A 23,145-nucleotide genomic window follows, 5' to 3' on the forward strand; every position below is an offset into this window, starting at 1 on the left:
CAGGACTTCAAATCCGTGCGTGGTCCCCATTCTTTTCATTCTGCTCCTTCCACAGCCTTTGGTGTGGAGGGAAGGAGGGACACTCGGTGAGGGATGGTGGCTGAAGCTAGCCCACAGCCATGCCCCGCACTGACACCCCCAGGCTGGCACCGCACCGCCCCCTCTGCGCATGTGCACCGCTCCTCCCGCTGCCAGCTCGGCCTTCCCCGGCCTCCGTCCCTCGTGGAGACGATCCCGGGACTCGGGTCCTGGCAGCGGTGAGCCCCCTCAAGGGCCTGCGGCGGAAACCCAGGCGGGAGAGCCCGGCGTCCGCGGGGTCGCAGGGGCGGGGAAGCCCGAGGAGCGGGCCTGGGGTGGGTGTCGGGGCACGGACGCCACAGCTCGCGGAGCCCCCACGACTCCAGTGCAGGAGGCGCCGTCCGGCGGCCGCTGGTGTGGGAGTGCGCGTGCGCGGCCCAGCGGACAGGGGCGGGGCGACGGACGACTGCGCGTGACGCCCGTGACGTGTGCTTGGCGTGCGCGCGCCTGGCGTTGTGACGTGCGCGTGGGGTTGCCGGGGTGAGACGCCGCGCTTGGTGCGGCGTGAATGGCGCGCTGGGACCGGGTCTGCGAGGCGGGGCTGCGCGCCCGGCGCCCGGACCTGACGGGGATCGAGACTCGCCGCCACCGCCGTGCTTGTCCGTCGTGGCTGTGAGGTGGGGGTCCCTGTTGCCCATCCCGGAGCGGAGCCTCGGGCCTCTGTGGAGCTGCGTGGACAGCCTGGCCGGACACGCCGCACCCCAGGGCACACGTCGCTGGCAACGTGTGCGGTCATGACACACCGTCCTGAAGCCGGCGAGGGCTGCGAGCCGATGGGAGGCCTGGAGCACGCTTAACGCCAGCAAGGTGAGCGCCTGGGCCGCGCGGGAGCTGGCGGGCCCGCCGGCCCAGCGGGCGAGCGTGCTGCTCCGGGTCCCAGCCCTGGGGACGGCTGGGCTGGACACCCCCGGGTCCAGTGTCCAGGCGAGCTGCTCCCGGTCCCAGCCCCAGCTGCACAGGTACCCATGGCCCAGCGGGCGAGCATGCTGCTCTAGGTCCCAGCCCCAGGGACAGGCTGGGCAGGCACCCTGGGCCGCGGGGTGCTTCTCTGGACTTTGCGTATTGACCTTATTTTAAAGGTGGAAGAAGTAAGTGAATCTGAGGAGATGGCCGGCTGGTTAGTGCCAGAGCCAGAATTAGACGTCCTTAGGCTGGCCACTGCTATCCAGTTCAAAGTTCACGTAAAAGGCCTTTGGAGAAACTAAGCAATTGGGGACAGTTATACTTTTAGTTTAGTGTACGGCTGAACCGAACTTGACTTCCCCACCCTCCGCTCTTGCCCTGAACACCCCTATTCGTTTTCCCTGAGGTTTCTTGGATTACCTGACCTCAGGGGAGTAGGAGTGTTGGAAGGTCAACAGATGACCTGAGGGTGAGCTGCTTGTTTGCCTTCACTTGTGAGAGGTCTCCCGTCTGTGTGCTCAGTCTGTGTGCCAGCTGCAGGTGGCCACGCAGGTCTCCTCTGTGTGGGCAGGTGAACCCAGGGCCCGCGAGGCAGGCCAAGGCTCCTGACACACTTTCCTTCCTTCTCCCTTAGCTCTCACCTCCACCACGAGGAGAAAATGAACAAATCCCAGGTGAGTGTTTGGTTCCTGTATCCTCCCCCATCAAGCTTTGTTTAAAAATGGATCAGCATGAGGTTTGTCAAGGGTCCCTATTTTAAATAGGAAGAATAGAAATAGGGACATCAGAGAAAATGGAGTTCCAGAGCAGTAGACAGTGAAGTGCATGCATTTGAATTTTACAGCTCCCTGAGTTATCATGAGATCATCTCTGATCTGCTTAATAAAACCCTGAAATAAATGCCACGTAAGGTTGCTTGGGAAGATTCCTGGGGGAAATGGAATAAAGACGTAGGTTTGTTTTGATGCAGAAATTCTTTGAAATCCAGGCACAGTCTGAGCTTCCTCGAGACCCGTGGCATGTTGCGGTGAGGGTGTCTTCGTGGAGACAGCACAGTGCAAGTCAACCTCGGACTTGCTTAGCCTAGACCGCAGGCCTGATGGATGCAGGAATAAGCCTGGGAGGTTCCCCACAGCTGGTCGGGACACAGGCAGTTCTGGCTTTATGTTTCTGTGTTTCCCTTTACATTCCAGCTTCCTGAGTGCAGCCTTGCCCCCTCACTGCCACTCACCCAGATGTGTTCTGAGCAAGGCCGCCATAGCCAAGGCCAGCAGGTGTGTGTTCTCAGCCTGCCTGACCTTGCTGTAGCACCTGGTGTGCTTGATCGTGCTTGGCTGTGAGTGACGCCTTTGCTGGGACACCGCACTAACGTTTTTGAATTTTTGATATATTAGCGATATGGTTGAAAGACTGAATGATGTAGAAGATGTACATAGCACTTCACACTCCCTTCCTCTCCTTCCCTGCCACCTACTTCTGACAGGGTGGTATTTACTTATCCTTCAAGCCAGAGGTGGACAGTGCTTTCCCTGGCAGGGCCATCTGGATATATTTAACATCATTTGCATTATCAACATAAAGATTAACCTGCTGTATGTTTATTGAATTTCTAGTCCCACCTGTGGCTTGCCTTGGCAAGTCCAGACCAAGTGATTTTGTGGGCTTTCTACAGCTCATGGTGTGGAGTTCCCCATTCCTACTATAAACCAAGGTTTTTCACTCAGTGTGAAAGTTTCAAAATTCGTTATGCTGGGACAACTGATGTCTGTTGGGAAAGTCTCAGGTCAACTAGAGTGTAGGGTCTTCACTGCATTTGGCCATTCGTTTTCCTAGTCTTCCTAGTTTTTCTTCCAGTGTTTCTCCAAGTGGGTTCTTCAAATGCATAAGCATACTCTTACGCACCTCCTCTTATTATTTGAGAGGGAATCCATTATCTTTAGGGCTTCTTGAATGTGTCTTTGCCTCTTTGTTAACACACAGAGTCTCACCCAGAATTGAGGGCCTCAGGTCTGTTCCTGAGTCTCATGAGCTCCCAGGGGCAGCCACTGTTGCTGCTCAGGGGACCCACCCTTTGAGTGGCAAGCCCATGCAGATTTTTTTTTTTTTAGTTAGCTATGCCAGAGATTTCCCTTTTTTTTTTTAATTTTAATATTGTATACATAGTTAAGAGGGATGCACACCACACACATGTTGATCTCCTTAAGGGTATGGAGAAAGGTGGGTGGGACACGTTTGAATTTTTCCTATGTCTGCAGAGGGGAAGGGAATGAGGCAATTCCTAGCTGTCAAACTACATCAGGACTCGGTGACAGGGGCCAGTATTTTGATGACATTTTAGAGACCTTGATGGGGGGGAAGAGTGGTCATGTCACCCATGTGCACGTGGGCATGCTGTCCACTGCACAGGCGTAAGCAACTGAGGAAGCCCAGTTCCAACACATGCACTCCAAAGTCAGCCCACATGCACTGTGATTTTCCCTGTGGTCAGGGTTTGAGTCCAGCTATATAGCTGCGCAGTCCCACAAGAAACCTTGTCTGAGCTGACTTCAGATGTTACACTTGTGTGTGCCTTCTAGTGCAGGATCAGGTTTGGTTGTCACGTACACTGGCCAGCACACATACTGGTGGATGCAGCTGCCTGGTCAGTTCTGCCCTCAGCCCCATCTCTCAAGCAAACTGATGGGTGCTGTGGCCTATCCCAGCCCAACCCACCATAGGCCTGGTCTTCATGAACACCAGTAAGTGCTGCAGCCTAGTCAGTGTGACTCCCAATAACTTCCACTAGGCCCGCCCCCAGCCCCCTGTTTTTATATGTGCCAGCATGTGCTGCAGCCTAACAGGGTCTGTCCTGCATCCCATCTTGCCCTTGTACACACCCAGAGGTGCTGCAGCTAAGTTCAGCAGACCTGCCCCAGACCCAGGCCACACGTATGATGACAGGTGCTGCTTCTTTGACCACCCTGGTGTGCCCCAGCCCTGGCTCTCGTGCTCACCAACAGAAGCAAAGTGCCCCCTACCAGGTCTGCTCCTAGCCTCTGATCTTATACCTTATGAGGGGCACTGCAGTCCGGCCTGATATGATTTGCACCCACTCCCAGCACTTACTAGCCAGTGCCATGACCTAGCCAGGCTGCCCCATATCCATTCTGGCTTTTGAAGTAACAGTTCACAAAGGAGTCCCTAAAGTTCTCCCACCAGGCCCGCCTCCAGTCCCAGGTCTTGCCCATGCCAGTGGGTGTTGCGGCCTAATGTGAGATGGCCTGCCCCCAGTCTCAGCGATCCATAGCATTTGCTATAGCCTAGTTCAGCCCTGCCTGTCCCCAGTGCCAGCTCTCACAGGCAGAGCAATAAACTCACCAGTCCTGGCCCAGCCCCAGCTCTCATGTAAACTGGCAGGTGTGGCCATCCAGCCTGGCATGGCGTGTGCCCCATCCTGGCCCTAAGTCATGCTATTGTGTGCTGTAAGTTGGCTCAGCTCAGCCCAACCCCAACTCTCTGAGTTTTGCAGTCCAGTCTGACTCAGCCCATAATCACTCCCAGCTCTCTGCAAACTGGTAGGTGCTGCAGTTCCACAGAGATGAGCCCACAAGTTCCCTACAGAATCTGCCCCCACCAGAGCTGGTTTCTCTCATGTTCTGATGGTTGCTGCAGCCCAGTCTGATGTGGCCCACTCCCTGCTCTAACATTTGTGAGCAGGTATTGAGGCCTAGTCCAGCCGGGCATGCCTTCCAGCTACTACTTTCGTGTGTGCAAGCAGGAGACAGGCGATGCTATTTAGCCCAGCCTAGGTCTCCCACATAAGTGAGAGACTTCCCTCTGGTTTGCCCCCTCTAAGCCACTCCATCTCAGCTCCCTTGCCTACCTATGAGTGCAGTGGCCTGGTCAGTGGAAGTCCCCAGAAGTCATTCCTTTTCTGTCAAACATTTCCTCAGCTGCTCTCAGTCCAATATATCTCCACATCCACTTCCCTGGGCAACTTACAGTCTTCCTGCCTGAGGCCTGGGATGGCATATCCCAGCCCGCATTCCTACTTTACCCACCTATCTTTAAGATTTATTTTTGTTGGAAAGGCAGATTTACACAGAGGAGGAGAGACAGAAAGATCTTCCACCCATTGGGTCACTTCCCAGATAGCTACAATGGCCAGAGCTAAGCCGATCAGGAGCTTCTCTCAGGTCTCCCATGTGGTTGCGGCGTCCAAGGTTTTGGGCCATCCTCTGCTCCTTCCAGGCCACATACGGGAGCTGGGTGGGAAGTGGGGCAGCCAGGACATGAACTGGCACCCACATGAGATCCCAGCACTTGCAAGGCAGAGGATTCGACAGTAGAGCCATTGTGCTGCCCTCCCCCCCACCTTTAAAAAATATATGGAATAGGTTAATTATGCTGGCACACTGGTGTAGTTAACACAAATTTGGCATTAACCAGGCCCAAAGTGCCCACCAGCTATTGGCTGCTTTTCTCAGCAGTCTTGAACAGCTGCCTATGAACAAGGTAACCTAAGCGACTGCCCACAGCCGGGTTCAGAAACTCTAAAGCAGAACTTCGTCACAACCTCAAGACAATTCAAGTGTAAATGTGCAAATATCGTAAACTACTTCCAACTGTTTGCTGTGACAAACCATTTTTTAAAGATCATCCTTCATGTAGATACTATCTCATGCACTGTGCAGGTTCATTGATGGCATGAGTTCCTGGAATTTGGTCACAGTTGGCTGGAATGCATGGCAGTATCATTTTGTATTCCTGTGGATAATGTTTGTCTCTTCACGGCTCCTCCTATTGAGTGAACATATGGTTCAACTTTGGGATTTTGAGGAACTAATGGACAAAAGGTGGTATTTCATATACTTTACAGCTGCACTTTTTTCACTGGGGGTCAGGAGGAATATCCTTTCATGTAACTAAGGCGGTCTTATAATTGTTCAGTTTTCTGTGACCTATACCTTAATATCTTTTTAATTTTTCTTTTTAATTTTTCTGTCTTCCCCACTATCAGTGCCATATATAGTTAGCTTGCTAATGAGTTGACAATCACTTTTCTGGGATATCATTTGTCTCTTAATAATTATCCATGAACTTTATCCCCCATGCAGAAATGTTTGGCTATTTTGTCTAAATTACAGATCTTTTATGCTTTGGGACCTATAGTATTAGAGGCACAGCTAGAAAGCCCTTATCACTTGATGATTACAAGGAATCCGCTCTGCTTATGTATCCTAGCACTTAATTGCTTTATCTTAAAATCTTCAGTCCATCTGAAATTTATCTTGGTCTACAAAAACATAACCATTCTAGTACAGTACTCAATCCATTTACCACCTGTCACTCTGAGTGCTGCTGTTGTGGATTTTCTTCTCACTGTAGGATTGCACTAGTGTTAAGGACTGAGATGACTGGTCTGCTTTTGTATTTACTTACTGTGCTATTTCTTGTTGGTGATAATGCTCAACAGTTTTTGTTCAGAAGTGTTCTCTTGTGGTATTTCTTCATGCGTCGCTCCTCTGCCCAAAGAGCTGCAGTGACCAGGGCTGGGCCAGGCTGAAGCTAGAAGCTTCTTCTGGGTGTTTGCAATGGGCAGGGGCCCAAGCGCTTGGGTCCTCTCTTGCTGCCTTCCCAAGTGCATTCTCAGGGAGCTGGATTGGAACTGGCTTCCACATGGGATGTCTTCCGTTGCAGCAGCTGTGGTATAATGCTGGCTACATTTTGAATTTTTAATGTTACATTTGACATCATCTTGTTTCACTGGTCTCTTCAAATTTTAATGTAGTAATTGTGGTATTTAAGTTTCATGGTAAAGATATGGATGTGTTTACAATATTACAGCATTCTGAGTTTTCTTTCTTGATAGTGTCTTTTCAGTTTGAGGAACTCCCTTGGCTTGTAAGGCAGTTCTGGAGGTGATGAATTCTCCTGGTCCCTGTCGGCCTGAAATCCTGAATCTCTGCCTCCGACCTGAAGGATGGCTTTGCTGGGTCAGCATTCGCGGCACACAGATTTCCTTCATTACTGTAAAATCCTCATCCCACCCTCTCCTGGCCACTAAGGATTCTGTTGACACCTCTACAGTCAGGCAGATTGGGACTCCCGACATGATTTTTGCTTCTTTTCTGTTACAATTTTGAGAAATCCTATCTTTAAACTTGTATGGCTTAACTATCTCCTATCTGACTGATAACCTTTGACCTTCCAGTACCTAGACAGTTCTCTGAATTTGAGAGATTTTCTGTCATTATCTCTTTTAAAAAAAAAATTTTTTTTTTAATTTGAAGTTGATTTACAGAGAGAAGGATAGATAGCTCTTACAAGTGCTGGTTTACTCCCCAAACTCCCACAATGGCCACAGCTAGAGGCTGGGAACATCTTTGGGTGTCCCAAGTGGGTGCAGGGTCCCAAAGACTTGGTTCATCCTTTGCTGCTTTCCCAGGCCATAGCAGAGAGCTGAATTGGAAATGGAGCAGGCATGACACCAGCTGGTGCCCATACGGGATGCTGGCACCACAGGCGGAAGATCAGATTGTGACAGCACTGCACCAGTCTTCCAGTCATTATCTCTTTGGATGTATTTTCTCTCCTTTTGGGATGTTCAGTTTCTTCTTGAGTCCCAGGAATTCAAATGTCTGTTCTTCACACATTCCTATGTCTGTGGGACCGCAGTGATCTCTGGAGCATCTTACTGTAATGCTCTCTTAGTTCTGGCATGCCTGGTCAGCTCCATTCTGCTGGGAATGTCGTAATGCCCACTGAAGCTTTGATTTACATAACAATCTTGTCATACCTGTCTCTTCCTGTATTCACTTCACTGAAGTTATCTGTGTTTTTGAGCTGTAAAGGAAGGAAAATGTTTTCTTCAACCCTATGGGTTCTTATTTTGCATGGATGCCTATCTATAACAAGATAAAAACAAGTTAGGTTTATTTGTACATGTATTTCATATATGAGACAGCCAGGAAGTACAGTTGAAAGAAATGGCTCTGGATTCCAGCGTCTTCAACAAAGGGAGAAACGTGACACAGACAGAGGAAGAGGTCTGTGAGTCTAAAGAGACAGCAAGTTCTGGAAAGGCAGGTAAGTGGGAGCTAAGGCTGTTAGTAAAGCATGTTGGAGTACATTCCTCTGCTGCCATCTTGAGCGTGTTAGAGAGCTTTTTGTCTTCAGTGAGGATCACCATGGTCCTTGCCGGTGGCAGGGAGAGCGTTTCCCTCTGCAGAGCAAGCCCTGCTGTTAGGAACATAGAAACCTGCTGTGTCTGCTTCACCTCAGCCACCTCCAGCAAGTTGTCCTCTCTTGGGATAAAAAACTCCTCATTTCCTATGTGACTGTTCTTGGAGTGTTTTCTAATTGGAATTTAAAACTCTGTTGAGTTCCAAGCATTCTTTGTATATTTTAGATAGCAATCTTTCTTGGTTTGACTTGGGGATTGTATCTTCTCCCTATCTTCATATTTTTAGGGAGATTCACATCGCAGAACCCTGTCATTTTGATCATATTTAAGTTACCTACTATTCCTTGTTATGAATGTTTTTTGGTAAAGATTTGCTTACTTTTACTTGAAAGGGTTAGAAAGGAAGAGAGATCTTCCATCTGCTGATTCACTCTCCAAATGGTTGCAATGGTCGAAGCTGGGCCAGTCCGCAGCTGGTATGTAGGAGCTTTTTCTGTGTCTCCCACATAGGTGCAGGAGCCCAAGGACTTCAGCCATCTGTCGCTGCTTTCCCAGGTCATAGGGAGCCAGATCAGAAGTGGAGCAGCTGGGACTAGAACCAGCACCAATATGGGATGCTGGTGCTGCAGGCAGAGAATAAGCTTGCTGTGCTATTGTGCCAACCCCAACTTTTATTACCAACTGTAAGAACTTCTGCCTAATTCTATGTCCCAAAGATTTCCCACTACCTTTTTCACTAAATATTTTTTAGATATTTTTGGAATTAGGAGAAAGAAAAATGTTTCTCAGTAATTTTACTTTTTTTTTTTTTTTCAAGATTTCTTTCTTTTTATCAGAAAGTCAATTACGGAGAGAGAAGGAAACAGAAAGATCTTCCGTCTGCTGATTCACTCCCCAAGTGGCCGCAATGGCCAGAGCTGAGCCCATCTGAAGCCAGGAACCAGGAGCCTCTTCTGGGTCTCCCACGCGGGTGCAGGGTCCCAAGGCTTTGGGCCGTCTCTACTGTTTTCCCAGGCCACGAGCATGGAGCTGGATGGGAAGCAGAGTGGCCAGGATATGAACCCATGCTCACATGGGATCCTGGTGCACACAAGGCAAGGACTTTAGCCACTAGGCTACCACGCTGGACCTAAAATTTTACTTCTTTAAAAGCTTTCTATTTTGGAAAATTGCAAACTTACACAAAAGTAAAAAATATATACTGATCATCACACACACATTTTTAGTCTTAACTCATAGTTGTACCATTCCTGCTGAGGTGACTTTGAGTGATAAACAAGGTCTTCTCAACTTTTAATATGAAAACTGAAACATCAGAAAATACACAGCTTGGTCATTCTTATCTAGACTCAGCAACTGTAAACACATCTTTTTTTAAGATTTATTTATTTTTATTGCAAAGTCAGATATACAGAAAGGAAGATCTTCCGTCCAGTAATCCACTCCCCAAGTGAGCGCAATGGCCAATGCTGTGCCAATCCGAAGCCAGGAGCCAGGAACTTCCTCCAGGTCTCCCACACAGGTGCAGGGTGCCAAGGCTTTGGGCCGTCCTTGACTGCTTTCCCAGGCCACAAGCAGGGAGCTGGATGGGAAGCAGAGCAGCCTGGATTAGAACCGGCGCCCATATGGGATCCCGGCGCGTTCAAGGCGAGGACTTTAGCTGCTAGGCCACCACGCTGGGTCCAACATTTACATCTTGTTTGAACTCTTCCCTGCATATGTGTATGGGTTTTTTTCAGAAGTGTATTTGAAAACCTATTATACACATTATGTTACTGCCCCAGGATGAAATTCCACAAATAAAGACATTTATTTACTTAACCATTATTATCCTAAGAAAAGTAGTGTTAATTCTTATCATTTAATCTGTTATACTTTAGCTTTGCTAAAATGAGAGTTTTTTAAAATAAGAAATAACTAAATAATAACTAAATTGGGGGAGGTTGTGATGATGAACTACATCTTCAGAGTGTATCTCTCCATATATGTGTAATCTTTTTTTAATATCTCACCTTATTTGACAGAATGTCTTACTCATATGGGTGCTACTTCTAGTCCCAGCTACTCTACTCCCCATCTGACTCCCTACTGATGCAGCTGGGAAAGCAGTGGAAGATGGCCTAATTGTTCAGACTCCTGCATCCACATAGAAGATGTGCATGGAGTCCTGGGCTTCTAGGCAGATCTGCCCTTGCAGCCATCTGGGGAAGGAGCCAGAAGATAGAAGCTCTGTTCTTCATGTGTTTCTCTCTCTCAAATTATGCCTTTCAAATAGTCATCGGATGTCAAACATGATCATAGCTCCTTATTCATTGATTAAAATTCTCCAGTTGTGGCATTTAAAAATTAGTAGTTAGATTGAAAATTTATACCTTTTTTTTAAAAGATTGATTGATTTGGAAGACTAAGTGACCAAGAATGAGAGACAGAGATCTTCCATGAGCTGGTTCCCTCCTCAAATGGCCTCTGCGGCGAGGGCTGGGTCAGGCTGAAGCCACCTGCTTTCCCACACGGTGGCAGAGGATAAGCACCTGAGTGACAGCATGCTGCTCTTCCTGGCACATCAGCAGGGAGCTGACCAGAAGCACAACACCACGAGAGCCAGCGCTTCCTCTTACTGATGGTTCAGCCTGTTAGGTAGTATTTTCTTTTTTAAAACATTTACTTGAGTCTGTATTCAAATATGATTGAAATATCTTTCAAGGGGCTGGTGTTGTGGTCTAAATGGTTAAGCCACTGCCTGTGCAGCATCCCATACGGGTGCCAGTTTATTGCTCTGCTTGCTCCACTTCTTATCCACTTCCCTGCTAATCCTAGGAAAGCAGCAGAAGCTGGCCCAAGTGCTTGGGCCCTTGCACTCCTGTGAGAGACCAGATGCCACTTCAACCTGGCCCAGCCTTTCAAATAAATAAATACATCCTCTTTAAAAAAGTTTCTTCACATCTTCTCTACTTGCAGTTTGATTACTGAAGGTTTCATTTGTAGTGTTGCTGTGCTGTTTAGTCTGTTTCTGTGCTCCCTGTGTTTCCTGTGGATATTTGGACCTGGAGGCTTAATCAGGACTGTGTCTCGGGTTTTGTTTTAAGCATTGATCACAGGTCTTGCTTTGTAGTCAGGAGCCACCTAAGATCTGACTGCTCTTCTGTAATGTTTGAAAAGCATTGATGGTTATTGTCTAGATTCACTAATTCATTGAGGGTTGAGAAATGGTGGCTTTCTCACTCCTCTTATTTGCTGCAGTACTTGTACTAAGAAGTGCTGTCCACTACAGTAGTTGACACATTTCCCAGTTTGTTTCTTCAGTTTGTTACCCTCAATGAGGCAGTGTCTAAAAATGGTAATGGAAAATTACAGATAAAATTAATGCATTTTAAACTGGATGCTGTAGTGAGCAGCATGGTTAAATCCACACTGATTGTGGGACCCACCCTGTGGCGTCTGCAGGATATAACGTGCACATAACTTTTATTACAGTCTATTATAGTATGTTGTTATTGTTCTACTATGTTATTAGAACATTTTTATTAACCTCTTACTGTGCCTAATTTGTAAATAATGCTTTATCATAGGTATGTACGGGAGAAAACAGTGTATGCAGGATTTGTTGCTGTCCGGGTTGCCAGCATCCAGGGGGCTGGGATGGAATGGATCCTCTGAGGATCAAGGGGAGCCTGTTTTTATTTTGTTATCCCAGTTGGAGTTACTAAAAGGGGAGAAAAAGTATACATGTTTGTTCTTTAACTTAACGTATTTTTCAAATGAATTGGTCCCTTTACGTTCCCTAACATTGGACAGTGTTTTGTTGGTATCATGATGCACTCAAGGCCATTATATTATTTTATACAAATCAATCTGTTATAGTAATTTTCTTTACTGATATTTAAAGTTTCCCATTTAGGTCAGATTGATACCTGTTAAACTGACTTGTAAATTCAAGATGTGAAAGCTAGTTGTCTGATATAGGTTGATGTTGCAAGCTCATGATGTACATTTCCCATCCCAGATATAGAATTCTCTTTTTGGTAGAAAATATTTGTGGTCCAGTCTGGCTGTTGTGCTAAAAAGCAGCTTTCTGATCACTGTAGTATTGTGCTATTGTGAAACAAAATGTTGTCACTGCTTTCCCCTAACCCCTTCCTCATGAAGGGCCAAATATGGGAATCTCCAGAGTGATGAGTTGGCCTGAGGTCTGCACATAGCTTCAGGATGGAGATTGGCATGTGTGGAGGGTTGGGGTTTGGGCTGCACCTCTAAGCCTCTGTGGAGGCTTAGATGGATATAGATGGAGGCTCTGTGGATTTAAATCATTCATGCCCATGTAATGATGCCTCCATGAAGACCATAAAGAATACTGTTCAGAGAGCTTCCAGTACCCAAGGGTGATTGTGGGGAGCGGCCAACCCCACACGGATGAGGGGCTTCAAGATGGCGGCTGGCCGAGTGCCAGGAGGCGGGATTTGTCCCACCAGTAGGCAAGCAGGAAGTCACAAGGATAGGTTAATGCTCCCTCGCTGTGATTGCTGGCCTATCAGATAGTGCCCCGTGGACCACGGGGAGAAGTGATTGGTGGAGAACTGTATATAAGCAGCCTGCTTTTAGCAATAGATCTTTTTGGTTCGTCTCTCCCCTTTTGGTTCGTCTCGCACCTTTTCGTTTGCCTTCCCTTTCTTCGTTCATTTGTGTGTGTATGTGTTTGGTGTGTGTGTGTGCCGGTGGCGGTGGCAGTTCCTGTTTTTACCAGGCCCTAGAAATTCCTTGTTATTTTAGTGTCGCTGCAGGGCAGCGACATTTCTGGTGGCCCGTATGGGGAGAATACAGAAACAGGAAGAAAAACGGGAGGAAGGGTGGAGGAAGAAGCGGGTAGGAAAGCTTAGACAAATGGGGACAGGAGAAGCAGAGAGAAGGTTTTAAACGCAGCGGCTTTTGGCAGTGAAGGGTCCGGTTGCCAGCTTTTCCCGGACCTCCAAGAGTATGACTCGGCGTTTTTAGTGTCACCACTGTGACAGGTGATGCCCAGGAGAGGGCACAAGCTCTGGGCTCCTTCCCACTTGCTTTACCCAGTGTATCTCTTCTTAAGCCGGAAAAAGATGTTTATATGTCTCCCTCTAAAGTATCTATGATCATTGGTAGACATTGCTAAGTGTCTACCTGGATTGTACAAGCCACTCTGGCAAATTGATTGGACCCAAAGAGGGAATCTTGGGATCCTTCCTTCCCACTTACAGCCAATTGTAGGAGGACGGGTCATAACCTGGGATTTGGGTTGACATCCATAATGTGGGGTAGGAAAAACATCTTAGTTTTCTCCTCTCTTTATCAAGTTCACATACAGAAGCATACATAAATCAGAAGTGTATGGACAACAACTGCTTGCAAGCTGAATACACGTACGTGATTAGTACCCAGAAGAGCTGTGTGCTGTCAGGAATCCAGACACCTCAAGTGTGCCCTTCCATTCGTTTTTTTTTTTTTTAAAGATTTTATTATTACTGAAAAGCCGCATATACAGAGAGGAGGACAGACAGAGAGGAAGATCTTCCATCCGATGTTTCACTCCCCAAGTGAGCCGCAATGGGCCGGTACGCGCCAAACTGATGCCGGGACCAGGAACCTCTTCCAGGTCTCCCACGCAGGTGCAGGGTCCCAAAGCATTGGGCCGTCCTCTCCTGCTTTCCCAGGCCACAAGCAGGGAGCTGGATGGGAAGTGGAGCTGCCGGGATTAGAACCGGCGCCCATATGGGATCCCGGGGCTTTCAAGGCGAGGACTTTAGCCACTAGACCACGCCGCCGGGCCCGATTCACTTTTTTGAGGACAGTGTTGGCTGGTGTTGAGCTCTAGCAGCATAAATGGTTCTATAAGCATATACTTTTTCATCTGGCTCCTGTTGGTGTTAGGCTTGTTAGATTAATGTGAGCTCCATCTGTATTATTTTATATAATTGTAAATCAGTCATTCTCATCTTTGAACGATATTCTGTGGAATGATTATCAAGGCTGTTGTTATTCAGTGTATGGATACTTTCAGTTTGGAATGTTTGCAGCTTTATGATTTATGTACTACTAGGAATGTACACAAGAATTTTTGCTCACACATAGGTGGGTGTTCAGCTTTGACAGTTACAACTAAGAATTCCAAATGACTGTCCTGTTTACCAAAAGCACTGCATGAATATTCCGTTGGGTCTGTTGTGATATTCTTTTGTGGTTATCCTAGAAGCAATTTTCCCTTACTACAATAAAGTATAGAGATTCTTTCCACTATCTGGCACTTAAACCTTAAAATGTGTTTGCTCCACTTTATCCTGCTTAGCTTTGTGGTCTTGGTGTTATCATGAGCTGTAATCCTACATAGTCTTTCTAGATTATTCAGTCCATCCTTTTAATTTTTCTAGCTTGGGTCATTTTTCTACCTGAAAAATATCTTTTGTGTTTATTACAGTAAACACTGTCTAAAGCTTCCTGAATAGTTTTATACTTCTATTTTTGCTAAACAGTGTGTCTATTTTTCAGTTTTTTCCCTATAATTTTAAAATATTTAAAAGATTTATTTACAGTAATAAAAGAGTAGATTTACAGAAGAGAAGAGACAGAAAGATCTTCCATCCAATGATTCACGCCTCAAATGGCCACCATGGCTAGAGCTGAGCTAATCTGAAGCCAGGAGCCAGGAGCTTCTTCTGGGTCTACCACATGGGTGCAGGATCCCAAAGCTTTAGGCTGTCCTCTGTTGCTTCCCCAGGCCATAAGCAGGGAGTCAGATGGGAAGTGCAGCAACCAGGACCCAAACTGGCCTCTGTCTGAGATCCCAGCATGTGCAAGCAAGGATTTAGCCACTGAGCCACCACACTGGGCAGTGATTTATTTTTGTCCCATTTGTACTTAGTGGGTAGCAGATTTTTTTTTTTAAGATTCACTTATTGTTATTGAAATGGCAGAGTTACAAAGAATGGAAAGACAGAGATATCTTCCATCTGCTGCTTCATTCCACAAATGGTCACAACAGCTGGAGCTGAGCCAGTCTGGAGCTGCTCCTGGGTCTCCCACCTGAGTGCAGGGATCCAAGGTCTTGCGCCATCTTCCACTGTTTTCCCAGGCTATCACCAGGGAGCTCGATTGGAAGTGGAGCATCTGCAACTCAAACCAATGCCATGACGGGATGTGGGTGTCCCAGGCAGTCCTAGCTCCCTGCACCGTGGTGCAAGCCCCCAGGTAGCAGTCCTTTTTTAAAGACTGACGCATTATCTGGAAGGCACAGTGACTCCTGTTGAGTGATCAGACACCCGCCCTATCCTGGAATGGACCAGTCAGCACCAGAAGCCAGGAACTCTGTGTGGCTGTCCCACGTGGGTGGCATGGGCACAAGTACTTGAGCCATCACCTACTGCCTCTCAAGTTGCGTCTGCAGGAAGCTGGATAGAAATGGAGGCAGGACTTCGGTCAGGCTCTCCAGCACCTATATGAGAGCTAGATGTCCCAAAGAGTGGCTTTATCTGGTGTGCCACTGCACCCATACCGGCAGTCTCTTGTCTAGCTACTTAAAATTTATTTTTTGTTAACTAATAACTTTATTCTTATTTGAGAGTCACTGAACTATGTGAAGGTGATTTTTTTTCTTCATCTGTTCTGCTAATTTCTGCTTGAGAAAAATGTTTTGAGTAGCCAGTGTTGGAACACAGTGTGACGCTGGCATCTCACATCAGAGCGCTGCTTTGTGTTCTGGCTACTCTCCTCCCAGTCCATCTGTCCGCCAGTGCACCTGGGAAGGCAGCATGTGGTAGCCCGAGTGCTTGTGCCTGGAGATCTTGGTGGAGTTCCTGCCTCCTGGTTTCTGCCTGGATCCGCTAGATCTGTCATTTGGAGAATGAAGCACTGGGCGGAAGACCGTTCTCTCCTGAATTCATTTACAGCCTCGGTGTCATGGCACAGCTGGATTAAGTTACTCCTGCCACACTGACATCCCATATGAGGACCAGTTAAAATCCTAGCTGCTCCACTACTGATCCAGTTCCCTGCTAGTGTGCCTAGGAAAGCAGCACAGGACAGTAGGTGTTTGGATTTCTGCACACAGGTGGGAGAGCAGGATGGAGTTGCTGGCTTTGACCTGACCATTTTAGTAGTAAATCAGCCTACTCTGTCTCTCTCTCCCTCTGTCTCTTCCTCTCTCTGTGTAACTAAATAACTGTATCTTAAAAATTAACTGAGAAAAAAAAAACAGGGTTTTAAAAAGCCCAAAGCCACAAAATGCCTCACCACACAGTTAATTTACCAAAGCTCTTTATTTCTTAAAACAACTTTAAGTTAAGGACTTTTCATTTCAACCATTAAACATTTCCTATAGTATAGGACTATTGATGTAGCTACAGTCTATCTCACTTGCATCAAAATTCTAGCCTCCCAAAAGGAATACAGGTATTTATTTGTGCTGTTTATAGGACTCACTGGGGCTCAGGAACAACTGGTGTCAGGGAATGATACAGGGAAAGCCCTCCTGAAACCCAGGATTCCCGATGCTATTCAAGGGTGATTCAAACGATGTCTTATAGTATCAGGCCTGTCTAATAAGCACAACATGCATGCAACAAACCTATCAAATTTCTCCCATATTCTCATGCATTTTGTTCATATTTTCTTCTATTCATTGAGTATACTAATCATAATTCATTTCAAAGTTCCTGTCAATTCCTATATTTGAGTCACCAGTGGGCTGCTTTTATTAGTTTTGTCCTCATCCCTGTCTTTTCACATGTCATGAATGATTTTTTACTGGATGCTAAATATCCTGTTTAAAAACAAAAGGCTTCGCAGGGACTCCCAGATGAGCTATTTAGAGAAAGATGCTTTTCTTCAGCCGTCAGCTGGGCTGCAGGGCAGTCAGTTTTATCAGTCAGTCTTGGGCTAAGCTTGCTCAAAATGTGCACCTTATTAATTTTAATCCCTTTTTTTAACAACAAAGTTTTATTTTTTCATGAAAATTAGCTTGGTAATTTAAAAGATAACATGAAGGAACTTTCCTTCCATAACACCAATATGCTTTCATTGCTACTCCCCCCAGTGTCTGCTTTATTAACCGTTAGTATCTCCTTAACAGATCTTGGTGTTTTAACAGGAAGTATGGTTGCTTCTGTCAATACTATTTGCAGCAACAAGGACAATTCCAGGCCCTTAATAGAAACTTAGTTTGTACAAGATAGTTTATGTTATTCTACATAGTATAGCAAAAAAGGAAATATCCTAAATGATGTTATTTGATAACTCTAAAGAGATTAGTTCTCTTAAATCTTTCCTACATCATGAAGTTCTGAGCACTTCATTTGGCAAAGGAATATACTCTTACAGGAACAAGTGTCGTTCAAGGATGTGTGCGTGGACTTCACCCAGGAAGAATGGTACCTGCTGAACCCTGCTCAGAGGCTGCTCTACAGAGATGTGATCCTGGAAAATTACAACAACCTTGTCTCCATAGGTAACGGTGTATCTTTCCCCGTGGTTACCTAAAGCATGTGTTTCTTAGTTACTGGAACATATGTGTGTCCTCTTATTTTCTGTTGATAAAGCTTGAGATTTACGCCATTCAGATCCTTCTTCCTTACCATAAAGAGTGTATTCTCGGGCCAGTGCTGTGGTATGGAGGGCTAAGCTACAACCTGGACTGCTGGCATCGTATATTGGCTGTGGTTCAAGTCCTGACTGCTCCACTCCCAATCCAGCTTCCTGCTAATGTGCTTAAAAAGGCAGCAGAGGATGGACCAAGGCATTGGGCCCCTGCACCTGTGTGGGAAATGCAGAGGAAGCTCCTGACTCTGGCCTGGCCTGGCCCAGCCCGGTCCATTTGGGCCATTTGGGGTGTGAACCAATGGATGGAAGACCCCTCTCTGCCACTGTTCCTGGATGTCTTCCTCCCTTTCACTTTCTGTAACTCTGCCATTAAAATGCATTTTTAAAAAAATGTGTTGTTGGGCCCGGAGCTGTAGCCTAGCGGCTTAAGTCATCTCCTTGAATGTGCTGGGACCCCATATGGGCGGTGGTTCTAATTCTGGTAGCCCCGCTTCCCATCCAGCTCCCTGCTTGTAGCCTGGGAAAGCAGTCGAGGATGGCCCAAAGCCTTGGGACCCTGTACCTATGTGGGCGACTCGGAAGAGGTTCTGGATTCCTGGCTTCAGATTAGCTCAGCACTGGCCGTTGTGACTGGGGAGTGAATCATCAGGTGGAAGATCATCCTCTCTGTACATCTGACTTTCCAAGCAAGCAAATAAATAAGTCTTCAAAAAAATGTATTGACCCCATGGTGACTGGTTTTTGGAACAGCTCTTGAAATTATACCTTTCTTTCCCTTCATTTATTCAGCACCTGAACCCAAGCTATTTAGCCCCAGTTCTGTGTTATTTTCTCTTAACAGGATATTGCATTAATAAGCCAGAAGTGATCTTCAAGATCGAGCAAGGAGAAGAGCCCTGGATATTGGAGAAGGGCTTCCCAGGTCACAGCCACCCAGGTGAGTTAGTCAGTTCACAGCACAAGAAAGCCAGAGGGAATGAAATCGTAACGCACTGGTTTAGTTTGTTCACCTCCAGAACAGTTTTAGAAGTTTCTATGTTTAACTCCATAATTTTGGAAATGACACATTTTCTCGCAGCCCATTACCTCAGACACATCTCCATATGTTAGTCTTACTCACAAATGCTTTTCTTTTTGTGTGTGTGTGACATTTTAGAGTTGTTTTCTCTCTCATTTAAACCTAGTTAGCTTCATTGTAGATACTTTTGTTGGTTTGTTTTTCTAAAATTGAAGTATAGCAAGAGTGTTTAGGGTAAAAGATCACTAAAGGTCTCTACCATATAGAGAAGTAAGAGCCGAGAGCCTCAAAGAAAGTAGAAACCCACCATGAGTTGAAATATTAAAGGACAACCTGGCTGCAAAAGCAGATTTCAAAGCCTAGGTGTCAACAGAGGTGTGCAGTTCTACCATAGTAGTCAGGCTGTGAAACACTGAGTGTGTAAGCCATGTCCCCCCCACAGTCAGACTGTGAGAAGCCGAGTGTGTGAGTCATGTTCTGCCTCTGCCAGTCCTGGAGAGAACCGTGCTGTTCTTAAACAACTCTCAGAAAATTCCTTTTTTCTGTTAATCATGTCCTAAGTTTACTTCGCCTGTTTGGTTTTTTTCTAGAGTCTTTAAAAATAATTATTCCTTATCGATAAAGTTATTGAAGACAAAACAAATCCTGGGCTTTCAGGCTATTTTTTTTGAACTTAAAAACATTTTTATTTCCCGAAATTGATGTTTATATGTAGAATTGAAGAAAGCTGTGTCCCCTGGTGAGACTCTCACCCTAGTGACTTATGTGCACACTGTTCTGTCTCCATCCACTGTAATTCATCCTTAAACAAGAAATCCTTGTTTCCCAGTCGTCATCGTTGCTTTATTCAGTGCTCATTGTCTGTGCGAGGCTATCCCTATACTCTGCGAGGTACCCTATTTCTGAATCAATTATTTCCATTTCCTGTGCTTTGAATCTTATTTTGTCTTTTCTGTATAGTTTTGAAGATTATATATTTCACACGCAAAAATATCTTTGCCTTTTTTTCTCTCCCGGTTTTCACTGCAGCAAGTCTGTGTTCTTCTCAGAACAAAAGGGTAAAGGAAATACATTCTTGGATTAGGCTTGTACCAGAAAACTAAAACGAAATAGTTTGTGTGAAAGTGCATTTCTGTCAGAAATGTATTAAGAGACATAAGATGTGGTTATTTTTCTTGTTTCTAGAAAGGAAATGGAAAATTGATGACCCAGTAGAAAGCAACCAAGAAAATCAAAATGAACACTTTTGGCAGCTCGTATTCACCACCAACAGAACCATAAGTGTGGAAAGTGGTGCAAGAGTGAGGAAAACTTCCAGTCTGGGCACAGACCTTGTTTCTTCAAGAAATTTTCCCTGTAAAATTTGTGACTCATGTGAAGTGAGCTTGAAAAATATTTCAGGCTTACTTGGTGGTAAAAAGAACTATTCCCGAAAGAAGCCTAATGAATTGAATGTATGTGAGAAGTTACTCCTTGATATTAAGCATGAGAAAATTGCTGCTGGAGGGAAATCTTGTAAATATTTACAAAAAAGAAATGGCCTAAGTCACCGCCATGCTCTCGTTCAGCCAGTCCTGGACCCACCTTTTCAGTATGGTGAAAATGGACAAGGCTTCCATGAGGAGTCAGACTTTGTAGCAAGTCAGAGGTCTCAGTTGGGACAGACAGCCTGTAAATACAGTGAATGTGGAAGAACCTTCATAGGTGATTTAAAACTCAGTGGATCTCAGAGAACCCACTTGGAAATGGAGCCAGACGAATGCAGTGTGTGTGGGAAGTCCTATGTGGATTTAAGATTTGGACATCAGAGAGCTCCCACAGGGCACAGTCCCTATGACTATAATGAGTATGGTGAAATCTTCTGTGATGATTCAACTTTTATTATCCACCAGGGAACCTACTCAAGAAAGATTTCTCAAGAATACAAACTGAGTGACAAAACTTGGGAAAAATCACCCCTCTTTAAACATCAGATAGTACATACGAAGCAAAAGCCCTATGACTACAAAGAAAATGGGAATAATTTCAGGAAAAAGTCACATATTAGCCACCTTCGAAGAGGTCACTCAGGAGAAAAAACCTTTGAATGTAGTGAATGTGGGAAGACCTTCTGGGAGAAGTCAAACCTCACCCAACATCAGAGAACACACACCGGGGAGAAGCCCTATGAATGTACTGAATGCGGGAAAGCCTTCTGCCAGAAACCACACCTGACCAACCATCAGCGAACACACACAGGAGAAAAACCCTATGAATGTAAGCAATGTGGAAAAACATTCTGTGTGAAGTCAAATCTCACTGAGCATCAAAGAACACACACAGGGGAGAAACCCTATGAATGTAATGCATGCGGGAAGTCCTTCTGCCACAGGTCTGCCCTAACCGTCCATCAAAGAACTCACACCGGGGAGAAACCCTTTATATGTAGTGAATGTGGGAAATCCTTCTGTGTGAAGTCAAATCTCATTGTACATCAAAGAACTCACACGGGGGAGAAGCCATATAAATGTAATGAGTGTGGGAAGACCTTCTGTGAAAAATCAGCTCTCACAAAACACCAGAGGACTCACACAGGGGAGAAGCCCTATGAGTGTACTGCATGTGGGAAGACCTTCAGCCAGCGATCAGTGCTCACAAAACATCAAAGAATTCACACCAGAGTGAAAGCTCTTTCAGCATCCTGAATGTGTGAGACCTCCATACAGTTTGTCACAAGTGTAGTTTTTAAAAATGAGAGAAAACCAAAGATTGTCTTAAGTTACTAGAAAATGACACCTTGTTTGAATATACAAGAGTGTTCCAGAATTAACGCTTGGCATTAGTTCATGTGTACTGAGGAGAAATCTGTTCATTTAAGCTATGTAGTTTAAAAAAGCAAAAACACTTTTATCTGGAATTTATGTTATTTGGTGTTACATTCCAGATGATACCAAAACTGTATTATAAACACAATGGGCAATATTTCTTCATATCCATATTCTCAGTGGAATCTGAAGTTTAAAAAAATTGAATGATAATAGCATTAAGTACACATGTGGAAAGACTTTATGTGAATGTGTCAGCAGAAGTGTACAGTGTGTTCGATTTGTATACTGGAACCCAAGATGATTGTGAGGAGAAAATATGAACCCTAGTTGAGTGCCGATTATGGTATTTATTAATATTTTCCATGTTAGATAACACCAGTATCTTTCTAGCTTGATATGTGTGTATATGAGTATGTATATATGTATATTATATGTAAATATATTTGTACTCACATAATTAAACATATAGTGAGTGATGTGCTAGCATTATCTAACACTAACATAAAAGTGCTGCTGATAAATTTTCAGGATTTTCATGAGCCAGCTGTTAAACAGTCATTATTCAAAATTCTATAGACTTATAACTAAAGCATATTTAAAACAAAGGTAATGAAAATTCAACAGTCATCAATCACTTCCCAAGTATTTGACTGTAGGTCACTATTATTATCTGTTTATTACTGAATCTGTATTGTCAAAATAGTGTAACTATTATACTGCAGCATTTCTCTTCCTCGTTTCATTAGTCAGTGCCAATTCACTGGTGGCTTGGCCCTAATGGGAATATTTACACCATGGAAATTGGCAAACATGACATATTATGGGTTTTATTTTCCTAGTGAACCCATTGTCAAAACTTGCCAACACACCTCTCTCTGTGCACGTGAAAATACATTTGGCAGCCTTAAAGTACAGCATATGTGCCCCATTTTCTATTTTCTGACATGGCTATGGCCATTACTACTTAACTGCCTCTTTAGTAAAACCAAAACAATGTTTTTGGGAGGTTTTTAACTACCTCTGAATCAGTCCTGTTCTCTAGCACAGCAGACTTTGTAACTTGGCCAGTATTTTTAAAGTGAAATGGTATTTCACAGCTGCCACCTGCCTTTTCTGTTGCCTGGCAAAAATGAACAAATATGGCCATAACTACCAAACTATTCTCAATAGAGAAGTCAAATATATTTTTCCAAGGTCTTTAAGCTACCTCTAGGTCAGCCAATAATGTAATTACTGCTAATAAGATTGGCGTTGATATAATTGTGCAGAGTTGAGCATCAGTGATAAGCAGTGATACTCACCTCACTCTACAAATAAAGAGAAGTGTATGGAATGAAATGTCCATTTTGTATTTGTGATATTTCACTGTAGTTAGTGTCTTTGTACACAAACGTGTAACCCAACATTTGTGTGTGTTAGTGCCATAGAACATAATGTAACGTCTCTGCCTTCTTTGTGGTTGTTTCCTGGGCTTCATTGGACCTACTTCTTCCTTGCTGAGCTAAGCTTACCTCTTGTCCACCCTGTCTCTGGGTAAAGTTTAGGGGGTAAACCAAAATTACTCAAAGTAAATCATGGAAATTGAATTCTAATGATTTTGAAGGGTGAGCATGTTTGGA

At 45.1% G+C, this 23,145-nt stretch overlaps 1 protein-coding gene across 1 annotated transcript; it reads left to right on the plus strand.

Annotated features, from left to right (window-relative positions):
* The first annotated feature begins 533 nt into the window (after nucleotides 1-533).
* On the plus strand, nucleotides 534-21,600 carry LOC101521531 (zinc finger protein 248). Its single transcript, XM_058671591.1, has 5 exons — nucleotides 534-885; nucleotides 1,616-1,655; nucleotides 17,483-17,609; nucleotides 18,543-18,638; nucleotides 19,905-21,600. Exons 2-5 carry the CDS (start codon nucleotides 1,641-1,643, stop codon nucleotides 21,401-21,403), a joined length of 1,737 nt encoding a protein of 578 aa, XP_058527574.1. The 5' UTR covers nucleotides 534-885; nucleotides 1,616-1,640; the 3' UTR covers nucleotides 21,404-21,600.
* Nucleotides 21,601-23,145: the final 1,545 nt, after the last annotated feature.

This window comes from Ochotona princeps, chromosome 13, assembly GCF_030435755.1.
Source record: "Ochotona princeps isolate mOchPri1 chromosome 13, mOchPri1.hap1, whole genome shotgun sequence".
Classification (NCBI taxonomy): Eukaryota; Metazoa; Chordata; class Mammalia; order Lagomorpha; family Ochotonidae; genus Ochotona; species Ochotona princeps.

Coding starts and splice junctions, on each gene's coding strand:
- LOC101521531 (XM_058671591.1), top strand. Junction 17,610..18,542: donor CAACAACCTTGTCTCCATAG/GTAACGGTGTAT, acceptor TTCTCTTAACAG/GATATTGCATTAATAAGCCA. Junction 18,639..19,904: donor CCCAGGTCACAGCCACCCAG/GTGAGTTAGTCA, acceptor TCTTGTTTCTAG/AAAGGAAATGGAAAATTGAT.